The sequence below is a fragment of the Plecotus auritus genome, assembly GCF_963455305.1.
Source record: "Plecotus auritus genome assembly, chromosome: 1".
In the NCBI taxonomy this organism is placed as follows: domain Eukaryota; kingdom Metazoa; phylum Chordata; class Mammalia; order Chiroptera; family Vespertilionidae; genus Plecotus; species Plecotus auritus.
The window spans coordinates 218840788-218853173 of NC_137770.1; the positions used below are offsets into that span (position 1 = coordinate 218840788).

At 34.7% G+C, this 12386-nt stretch overlaps 1 protein-coding gene across 1 annotated transcript in view; it reads left to right on the top strand.

The window, feature by feature from the left end:
- The window catches only part of GABRA2 (gamma-aminobutyric acid type A receptor subunit alpha2), a 104634-nt gene extending 96585 nt beyond the window's left edge, over positions 1 to 8049 (top strand). The window contains exon 10 of the mRNA XM_080642530.1: positions 4828 to 8049. Coding sequence (XP_080498656.1) covers positions 4828 to 5124 — 297 coding nt within the window. The 3' untranslated portion in view covers positions 5125 to 8049. The remainder of the gene's footprint in view (positions 1 to 4827) is intronic.
- Positions 8050 to 12386: the final 4337 nt, after the last annotated feature.

Genomic DNA, 12386 nt, shown 5'->3' on the forward strand with positions numbered 1-12386 from the left:
GCAACTCATGGAAAACATCACTTTTCAAGTCTTTTTATTGTTTTATTTCTTATTTTTTTAAAAAATCCTGCCTTGTTCCAAAAGCATTTCAGGCAGTTTACCAGAAAAATGTATGTACTTAAATTATTATAAAATCACATATAACTAGAAGCAGGACATCAGAATGAAGGAAAATAGACTATCAATTTGTCCACCATTTGGGCCAAAACATTAACTGTAGTTCATAGGTAGAGTAACTAAGTTTCAAATTCTGAGTTTCTTGGCTACCACAGTAAACCATGAGGCGGGGTGGGTAGTTATATTTCTTTCCATCAAAAAATGGAAGCATCAATTCCCTCAGAAAAATAAAGATTATCCTACACTGAATTCTCTTTTTAAAACAACATAATATGGGTTTTATATCAGGGGAAACTGGGTACTGTTGCAAGTAGTAATGTCAACATTTTTCCAATAAACGCAGTAATTAATTTCATATTGATGTTTCTTGTAGTCCCCTTCAATAAAAACTGAAGGCATTACATTAACATACAACTCAGTGAAGGCAATTCTTCAAGGATCTAAGCTAATATGGTCCAAATATATAGCTTTCTCATGGCCCAATTTAATCCAAGGAAAGACTTTAGAGTACTTAGAGAAGTGGATGGACTGTATAATCTTCAAAGGATTTTCTGTAAGTATCACTTTTCTTAGTCAGGAGGGTTAGCAGGTAGTTAATACCATTGTCTGGCCAGGGAGCATGTTGTTATTTTACAAGTAATGGGCTCTCTAGTCACCACAATGACTGTAAAGAAGCCACATGGTATGTAGAAAGAGCATAGAGTTACCACTATGGAGACCTGGTGTTTTCTCCAAAGTCTATTATATGTAGTGTTATATTTACAAAAGCTCCTTGTTCTAAGGGACACATCTGTGATTCTTTCCAACTCTAAAACTATGTGGTGGTTCTTTTTATTTATGTGTCAGACCAGTAGGTGTCTATATTTTAGCTAGAGCAATTGCTGAAGCTATTAACACATTATTTTACCTAGTACTATAAGGAAGCCAAGCTTGGTTAGCCACTCTGGTGTAAGACATTTAGATTTCTGTAATCAGAAAATTTCTAGACTTGAGTTTTTAAATATATATTCAGAACTCCAGTAAAGTAATAAGCTCAGAATATTCTGAATTCTATAAAACATCATTTTAAAAACAGAATTTAATTAATTTTGGTTATATTTCATTTTCATTCCACTTTAATAGCAACATCAACTTTTATAGTGACATAATTTACATTGTCCCCAACTAGTGTAAATAAATACATCATTTACTGATTTTGTTCATAAGCCATATTATCCCCCTTCTCCCTTATATGAGTTTCAATCGCCAGTAAAACAACTTCCACAAACATTGTTTTACAGTTGAGCTTATTTCTTGATTTCCCAGTCTCCTACATCTATAGATGATGAAATTGAGAAATTTCAGGAGAATTACATAATAGAATTATAGAATAAACTATTGAAATCTGTTTCTATTAATCTAATGAAATGATTATATTCTACAAAAACCTAATGTTTGTACATATTCTATGCATATGTATGTACATAAAATCAGAGTAATCATTCTAGTACCTGGCACTCATTTACCATTAAGCAAACATTTTTGGAGCCTGCTAGGAGCTCTGCATTGCAGTCTACCAGGGGTCCTCAGACTTTTTAAACAGGGGGCCAGTTCACTGTCCCTCAGACCGTTGGAAGGCCGGACTATAGTTTAAAAAAAACAACTATGAACAAATTCCTATGCGCACTGCGGGCCTGGGACGAGTCGGCTGCTAAGCAGGACAGGCAGCGGCACCCGGCGGGCCGGATAAATGTCCTCGGCGGGCTGCATGTGGCCTGCGGGCCGTAGTTTGAGGACGCCTGGACTATGCCTTCAAGGAGCTTGCAGTCAAGTGGAAGGAGAAAAAGAAGATGTGACAAATACATGCCATATAGAGACAAGCATGAGGGTAAAGTGGAAGCACATTTAAAGGGGACTAATTCGTGTTTTAACAGATGTGATTCTGAGCTGAGTCTGGGTAAAATGTACTTGACATAGGGGACCCATGTGGGCTGATTACTCTTCCTGTCTTTCTTGAGGTGTTATTCGCAGGTTAGGGAATACAGAAGGGTATATAGATTTAGCTTGGCAATGAAAGTAACCTTAATTCATTTCCGGATATTTCATGTTTTAAAAACTTGTGGGCTATGTAGGCGGAGAGGGCTAGTGAAACAATGAGTAAGGATTCTGAGGTTCTGATTTGTTAGTGCCTCTGCTCCAGAGTTTGTTACATATTTTCAGTATCACCTGTGCGGTTACTTACAACTGAAGTGGGGCAGAGAGGGTGCTGGTAAGAGTTAGTATAGAGTTCTGTCTGTAGCTCCCCTTGTAGCAGACAACATTAATCTGTTATGTTTCTTTGTCTAAAGTCTAAACCGTACACCGTAATTCCTAGCCCAACTTAAATGTCCCCCTTCCACCAAACCTTCCTTGAGCTCCTTTGTACAGTGCTTATGTTTTTCTCCAGAAATATAAAGTACATTTTCTATACATCTTACATGCCAGTAATTATTATCTAGCTTGTAATTGAATTCTGACTCTCACTACTCCCCACTAAATACGATGTATTTCACTGTGATTCAAATACTTATATTAGTTCATTTGATTCTCACAACAGTTCAATATGGATTTGGTATAATTACCTCCATTTTAATCAAACTAGAAGCTGAAGAAGGGAGATGTTAAGAAATATTCTCAAGGCCCCAATTCTCTATAAGTGAAATGTGATATCATTTTAAATGATGCTTAGGTAGAGTTGAAATAATATAACCACTATATGTTACATACTTTGTGGGTTAAGAGTCCTTTTAAGAAAATTGACCCAGTAACATAAATTGGACTATTTTAGTAACAAGTACTCCCAAGTTTCAGACACCTTCCTCAGAATGAAACTCACATTGCATAGTGTTTAAATCAGAGGTTAGAAGTCACACACATCTAAGTTTGTGTGCTTTTTCATCCATTTAATAAACGCGAGACCTGGTTGTGTCACGAAACCTCTCTGAATTTATAACATGGGGTTAATAGCAGAAGTTACTTCTTACCCAGTAGTGAAGTTTGTCACCGATGACACCTAGGCTTATCATTCAACCTGACACATCATAGCGCTGGAAAAGTGTTAGCTATCAACTCACCGTCACTGTCCCTTTGTAACACGGTAACAACAAGTGTCACTACTGAAGAAAGGCTATCTTCTCACTGCGTATAAAGATACAAAGAGTAATCCCTCACCCCATTTTCTGTCCTACTCCAGCCTGTCCTGGAAGGATGTCTCATCAGGGGAAAAGGAGAGGGAAAAGCCGGGTGCCAGTGAAGGACAGAAAGTCCAATCCTGTTTTCAGAACCTCCTGGCTTTTCAGTGGCTTTTTCCGATCTTATTTTACGCAAATATTTTGAGAATTTTTAATTCAAATGAACTGATCCTGTTCTAGGCCAGTTGGTCCTCTAAGTCTGTTGATTTACACTATTCACTATTTTGTATAATTCATTGCTCCATTTTATTTGCATGTTAATAACTAATAGTACATTTATATTAATATAAAAGTGCTGGTAAACACTTTTGATATTTTTCTGGCTTCATTAATTCAGCTACATATTATGTGCCAATAAAATAATCGCACGACTAAAGAAGGAATTTACACGTTTTGAAAAATACCATGATGGGGATAAAATAAGCTGAGTGTGATGAAAGAGCTTACCTGGGAACAAGGACTCCGTTAGACAGAGTAGTTAAGGAATGCCTTTCTGAGGAAATGACATTTCAGCCAAGATCCACGTTGGAGAGGGAATGGATCATGTGAAAATCAGGATGAATGGAAGGAATTCCAGGCTGCGGAAGTAGCAGGGCCAGAGGCACCAAACAAGGAAATATTCTGAAAACTGAAGCTATTTTAGTGGGGTGGTATATAACAAGCAAAAGAAAGAAGCCTTGGTAAGAAGTGTTGATTTTACTCCAAGTTCCAAGATATAATACCAAAGGGATTTAAGCAGAAGAGTGACATGATCCAAAGTATGTCTTTTAAAAAAATCCCTGTGGCTAGAGTGTGTCTAATGGTTGGACAAGGTCAAGCCGGGCTGGGAGAGCACACGGGAATGTCCACTCACCCAGGCAGGGGATAACAGTGACCCCGACTAGAGTTATGAGAGCTGAACTGGGGATTATAAGGAGAAGCAGGTTGTGGATAAGCTGGCAAAAATAAAATAAAAAGTGTGTATTTCATCTTCCTCCTTATGTTTTTAGTGTTTATTACACTGCCATCTGTATATGGTTAAAATTTTTTGCCATCCGAGTAAAGCATTGCTGTTTGAGTGTGACATGAAGGGAGGAAATCCTGCTATCAAGTTAAAGAAATTAAATTTCTTTATTCAGAATCTGAAATCATTCATTACAGATTATCACTCCCCTCGTTAAAATATTTTTGCATTTCACTTATTCACTCACTCACTCATTCAACAAATATTTGAGTTCCTTATAATAGTCAAAAGTGTTGTGTCACGTATTACAGTTGTATTTTATTGTTTCCACGGGAGCAAAAAATGGCTCTTCAGGAAAATGGTACCACTGATCTTATTGTGAGGGTATCCTCACCATCATGGTTTTAGGACTTTATAAACTTCTTTTATTTCCATAAATTCTTTATTTCTGGTGGATAATGATGTGTATCAAAATACTTCACAATCTGAACTGAAGTTTGGAACGTGTTAAGAAGCAGACTCATCCCACATTCTGTTAATTCTTGTGTTTTTCAATAGAAAAAAGAGAAAGCCTCGGTCATGATACAGAACAACGCCTACGCAGTGGCTGTTGCCAATTACGCCCCGAACCTTTCAAAAGACCCAGTTCTCTCCACCATCTCCAAGAGCGCCGCCACGCCAGAACCCAACAAGAAGCCGGAAAACAAGCCAGCTGAAGCCAAGAAAACCTTCAACAGTGTTAGCAAAATTGACAGAATGTCTAGAATAGTTTTCCCCGTTTTGTTTGGCACATTTAATTTGGTTTACTGGGCTACCTATTTAAACAGGGAACCTGTCTTAGGGGTCCGTCCTTGAATGGAGGCACAGGTTAACTTTGGGATGCATAGCACCATTAAGCTCGGTTTGTTTTGCTCTGTACAGTCTGACTAATAACTGCTAATTGGTGAACCAACATGTACAGTATGTATATAGCGATATAGCTTAACAGTACACCTTTGAAAGGAGGCACGGATTTGCTAATGCGTAGGCAGAAAGTACCTCATGCCCAAATCATGACTTACCCTAGGATATGGCTTAAGGTGGATTTCAGACAACCTGATTTATTTCCTCTTGTAACAGCGATGGAACTGGAGACCCTCTACCACACTTTATGAACTTTTTTTTTTTTTTTTTTTTTTGTCTTGGGTCTTATATAGGAGTGTTTTTCTACTGTTGCCTAACTCTAGTGTAGGATAACATTGTAATTCCAGGATCAATTCTTCTGAATAACAGAACCTCCTATCAGCAACTTCAGTCCCTTCCTGGGTGGTCAAAATCCCTCCTAGCATAATTGGAAGCTTAGTACACATTAGAAGGAACACTAGAGATTTGACATCAGCTTCTAATTGCTCTCCATAGTATCTATAGCCATGTACATACTATTGCATGACACGCCCAAATAACTACGAGTAACACCTATCTGGATGTCAGTTATGCCTAGAATTTAGTGACTATCAGAATGCCAGGGTCATTACATTTTTAGCATCAGTGTTTATTTGAAAGTAATAATTGAAATCCGTATGGTCATTTTAATCATTGGAATCTATCTTAAATTGTTTGAAAAAAGTAAAAGGAAATGTGTCTTACTCTTTCCAGGTATGTGTTGTATTGAAATTGATCAGCTCAATTTTCTTGGTGCTGGAGACTGGAAAAAGCACCCAGTTTGGCTGCTGTGGGAGCAACTTTCATTTTGGAGTAGAAAATTGTGCCCAAAACTCCCACCACTGAGAACTCTTAGGTGTCACGGAATATAGATATGTAGGTGAACACGTATGTGATTCTCTTCTTTCCTGTTTACTGCAAATTCTGCCTTAAGGCTTCTTTTCATCAGGACTCAGAAGCCACTAATTACAATGGAAAGGGCAGTGAGTTGGCACATTTTTCTGTCTTGAAAGCAGCACTTTCAGATAAGAATTAACGTAAATCTGCTTTTGTAAATTGCAACTTTAAATTTCACTGACTCAAATTTACAACAGCTTTGTATACCAGGAGAGGTTTTGGTAAGAGTTGAACATTTTTAAACTGCAACTTCAAAGCATCACCAAGATTGCAAATTAATTCGTATGCACAAACATCACACACACACAATTAGCTAACTTAGAACACATACACAAACAAGTAACTAAATTAAAAACTAAAATTTTCTACTTTATAGAATTCTTTATGGATGAATTTTATTTTTCTTCTAATATTTAAAAATGCTCTTTATGCCCCTCAAAAATGTTAGTAGAAGGTAACAATTGTGTCTTATGCCTGGATTCAATGTTTTTGGCAAACTTAAAATCCTTTTGATTCACATATACATTAGCAGTTATTAGTTGACTTTTACTAGTAGATATGATGGTGTTTTTATAGCAACATCAGTAGTCAAATAGTGGCATTTCTTGCAATTTTGTACAGTATTTCAGAATAGTGCATAAATAGGTACATTCATAAAATCAATAAAATGATTATCTTATTGAAGTAAGCAAAGTCACAAAAATTGCTATTCCTTTACCTAGTCTAAAATGTTTTTTATTTTCTTTGTTTTAGTGTGATTTTTCTTATGTGCTTTGCATGGTTATCTTATTACCAAGGTCACAAATAAATCTTTTTAACAGAATTCACCCTGAAGACAGCCTTGACAGTAAAAATTCACTCACAAAAAATAATCTATCATCTATAATAATAAAAGCATTATATGCTAATTAGACTGGACATCCTTCTGGACGACCTTCTGGATGAAGCCGGGGCTGCAAGGGAAGCCGGGGTCCTGGGTGCCAGAGGGGGGAAGCTGGTGCTGGCAGCCGGAGGAAGGAAGGCCTACTCTTGCATAAATTTCATGCATTGGGCCTCTAGTCGTTAATAAAATTATTAGATGAGTCAATAAATGTAGTTCTTTAATCCCATTTCAGTAACAACTTATTTTTTATCTAAATAGTTTTAAAATGTGCACTTTATGTATACATTGAAATGAAAGATATTCTGTTTTCTTCCACATTTAAATATAGCATAACTCTTCTATGTAGTTTAGGGAAGTGTGCAATAGTCCAAGAATGTCCACAGTGTTGAAAGCAAGCAATAAAAATGCTTTGTATGATATGCCAATATTGTCCTTATAAGTTCTGCATTGGCCCTTTAATGTCTGACTATAAATCACAAATTTAAAAATATGTAGATATGTAAATAGCAGTTTCTGTAGGATGAAAGAAAAGACTCGTCTACACCTTCAGCAAAGGATTGAGAGTACATTTGATGGCACCCCTTTTATTAAAATTAATTGTAGATTGACCAGAAAAGTTATAATTATTATTTGATTTTTAGTTTTAATTGTTAAAATCTTATTTGAGCCGGATGACATACTGGCAGTTTAAATTTTATGGTCAGGAATTCCTATTATTTCTCTAACTTCAGTGAATTTTTCATAAATTCCATAATCTTTCAAAGTTTAGATAAACCAAAGAGGGCCTTTGATCTTGCTGGAGAGAAGGAGGTTGCTCCATGGAAAAAGGACTTTAAATTGTAAAACCATAGTCTTCACAGTTATTCTGTCTTCCATAAACCACTTTAAAATACAAATTAGAAGTGACATATTAAAATGACTATTTGGGGGGGAAACATTTTATATATAGTATGTGTTCTCTTTGGTTCATAATATTACGCTTATTTTATGTAGTTGTACGTTTATGTAAAGGGTTATAGAATGTACAAAATGTAGGCAAATACATGTACATGTATAGAAATAAAATCTCATTTTTGTATAGCTACTGCTCTGATTCAGCTAATTGCTCAACAAATACTTTTTACCTCCTACTATGTGTTATGCAGTGGGAAAGCTGTTACTACCACTCACATCACATCCACAGAACTGAGTTAAAAAGTAAACTGCATCTCATTCTTATAAAGACTTAAAATAAACGACTAAATGAAACATAGAAATCAATTTAGCACTGAGAGTTGCTTAATTGCCTATGAGATCACTGGTGTGCTAAGATGGTAACAGTTTTTCTCTTTTCTCCTTTCCATGCTCTTATGTTTTTTAAATATAAAAATGGAATTAATATAACCATTTAATGTTTTTTTAACCTTCAGTGATTTTTAAGTGGCAATCAATATTTAGTAGTCTTTTCAGGGATCTCTGTATTTTGAATTTATCTCAGGTTTGGATAACTGATCCCCTTGAGCCACATTTGCTTAAATGGTTCATATTTTACTTAAAAAGAACACAAGAAGCCCTTCTTTCACTCATATTTTTTACATGTTTATGATGTGGCTCTTTTTATATTCCTGGCCAAGGGAACAGAATTCTGCTCTGATATCATAGATTCCAATGGACACCCAAGCTCTGTGGATTCAGTGGAGAGTGGACTTCGGCATGGTCTCTCATCATTCTAGTGGGAGGACAAGGGGAGTAGCTTAGGTCACCTCCTGCAAAGTCATGGTTCTTCAGGTATCTATTAAGAATTTTTTTCAACTAGTGCCTGTGAATCACTAAAATGTTTATTGCTTAATTTAAAATCTGAGGTCATATTGGTAGGTTTGTTACGCAGGTTGCTTCTGGTAATAGCCTTCTGGCATTTCTACATTTATCAGCATATTTTGAAGCAATTGCCTGATTTTTTTTCCATATAAAAATATTCAGAATTTCAAAGGAACCATGAGCTGACCCATTGCTACCCTCCATTGCATTTATTTTCCTTTTAATTGAGGTTGCATAGGCACCTTGGGCTTCCCTTTTATTAATCTAAAATATACATAATCATAAAAATTAAATTGCAAATGATGCAGTTTTGACCATCTGCTTAGGAATCCAAGGCATTGTATCCAAATCACTAATAATGACATGGAAAAGACAAATTATGGTATTTGCTTCTTCTATGCATGCTTTAAAAAATTAAATTCACTATTTAATAAATATTTTTAATATTTATAATCTTGTTTTATCAACATTGTATAAAATACTAATATTTTCCATTTAAGCACACATAGTTTTATCAAAGAAAATTTAGGGTCTCTAAAACAAGAAGAGAGAAAGCTGCCAGAATAATGAGTTGTTACTAATTAAACTATATGAAGCATTTTCTCTTTTTAACTTCCTCATAAAGAGGAGAAATCATACATACATAAGTATATATTGAAATACCTAACAGTCATGATTGTATCAAGGTATGCACCATGATTAAAACACTGAAATAAATCAAGTTCATGGAAAAGGCATTTGGGGAAGGTGACATTCAATAAATTATTCAATAACTACTTCTTATAAGAATTTTATATCATGTTATTTCTTTAAAATTCTTAACTTTCCAACTTATTTAGACCACTGTTCTCAATTTTATTTAGTTGAAATAATCTATTTTTGTTTTATATAGAGAGCATTTTTTATATACCTAATTATATACCCCACTTCAGATCATTCCCTCTATGTTGTATTTAATACATTACATCAATTAATATTGCCAGTAAATATGAACAACAGATTTATGTTTCAGTTTAGAGCAGTAGCCCAAAAAAACATTTAGGTCTTAACTTTGATTATAAGTATGTGTGTGCGTGTGCATGTGTGTGTATGTGTGTGCATGTATTTCCCAGTTATAAAATATTTTGAGAAGTTTAGTCAAACCTATGAAATATAAACAATTTATTTTATTAATGAATCCAATCACAAATGTAGCTCTAATTAAACTATCAGTTCACTTAGCCAATAGATTAGCTTTTTAAATAGATCTGTAACAAACATTAATTGGAATTTAGTCGAGCTATAGAAATGGCTAGAAATATCCTTCTTATAAAAGAATATCCTTTTTTTCTGATATACTTCTATTTGGTTCTTTTGAGCCATTAAATTAACCATGATATCACAATTCTGCTTATAAATTATAATAGAAAAAATCTTTTAACTCTAAGTTTCTCAGCGGAGGTTTCCATTAAGTTAAACATCTGGTTGTTCATTTGCAAATAGCAAGTCATCTACATGCACTACTGGTTAGTTGCACACCTTTTTAAATTGAAACAGTTCTAAGCATATTATTATAGAGAGTTTATCTAAAGGCATATGCTATCATTGCATGCTAGCCAAAGTTCCGGACCTTTTACATACATTACTCATCCAGTCCTCACAACTACCGTAATCCCTGTGATTCTTAAAGGTGTGGAAACTTAAACTGTCTGTATAGTACACCAACATGCCACTCTAACACATATTTCAGGCAAAGTAAAAAAAGCTGTATTTTTCTTTGCTTCAACTCAATGTTATATTCATATATTTTGGGGAGCATCAATCCAAAAGGAAGGCCACTATCTGCTTTCTACACAGTAAAATCAAGCAAAACTAAAACTGAACTGCACAGCAACCAAGAATCTACTTTTGTGAGAATAGCTGTTTACTAACATCGGTTACAGTTTAGAGTTTGGGAATACACTGCATTTTTCTGTTTTGATCCATATGTACTTATAATGTATAACAAGATGCTTAAAGTTGATTAAGCACACAAAAGAAACACTTCTTTATGTTCTTCTCTTTTCTGCCAGTTTTGCAAGGGGTTGGCGTGGTTTTTATTTATCATATTGAGGGTTTCATGACATTTAAATTCACAGGACTTCAAATATTACGTGTTGATTTCATCAAACAATTTCTTGCAAATTACTATAAATAGAAGGAAGCCTAAACTGACCAAAAATAAATACCAGTGCAGGGAATCTAAGTGTTGGATTCGCTTAGTTGGTGTGAAAATTGGAGTTTTTCATGCTTTGTTTCAGAAGACTAACTTTACCACAACATGCTGCCTGGATAAATGAGTACCTCCAACAAAGTGTATTTGTGCAAACGATTGGTCCTGGAAAGCAAAACAAAGTAGTTAAATAGAATTACTAGTACTTTAGGGATAATGCCTCATGGATTTATTCACAATTAATTTATATTTAAAATACTGAACACAGTAGTGGAAGCACTTGTGTTTTATACCCAGCATAATGTGTAAAGAAGTTTAATGTGTGATTAGAAAGGTCTAAGGGAAATTGAACTTTGAGCTACAATATTCATGAATTAAACTTTACCATCTATGAGTAAGTCTTTGTTTGTTGATCTTGGGTGCCTGCTCCAGAGTTGATTTCAAGTTTGTTGGTATCCAAATTTTTTCAAGATTTTTTTGAACAGCTATAATCTGGTTTGGTGTGCTCCAAACTGAGGAATGTGACTATTAGGAAATATTTTTCTTAGAGGTGGCATACATGGAAACTATAAAAAGCTTCATATTTGTTGCTAAATTTGAAAAACAAAGCAAAACAAAAAAGACTAAAATATTTTTTCCTTGCTACAAGTTGATAAAAAAATTATATGCATAAAGAATGCATGATAAAGTTCAAATTGTAAACATTAAATATTCACATTAGGTAAAACTTGAAAATTTTAGGGTAACAGTATCCTTGTATGTTAGGTTTTCTGGATTGAGGAAATCATTTAGGAGCTAATAATATTTGTAATTTGTGACCTTGTTGTAATTGAGAAAAGTCACTACTTTTTATGTATGTAAGATAATTTGACCTTTATTGAATGTGTCATTATGCTTGCTGTTTAAAAATTCCTGATTAATCACATGCAAATTAATGCTAAACATTATCTTTTTGTACTTATTAAAATTAATTTAAATATATTTGATCTGAAAATTGTTTTTTTGTACTTTAATCATTGCATGTTTGCTTACAAGACTTGAATTTACTATAAATGTGACTTTTGATTTAAAATGTTGTTAGTTTCTTAACTTTTTTTAAAATATATTTTATTGATTTTTTTACAGAGAGGAAGGGAGAGAGATAGAGAGTCAGAAATATTGATGAGAGAGAAACATCGATCAGCCGCCTCCTGCACACCCCCTACTGGGGATGTGCTCGCAACCAAAGTACATGCCCTTGACCGGAATTGAACCCGGGACCCTTCAGTCTGCAGGCCAACACTCTATCCACTGAGCAAAACTGGTTAGGGCTCTTAAATTTTTTTAAATATATACTTTTATTGACTTCAGAGAAGAAGGGAGTGGGAGGGAGAGATAGAAACAACTATGATGAGAGAGAATCATTGATTGGATGCCTCGATCCCACAC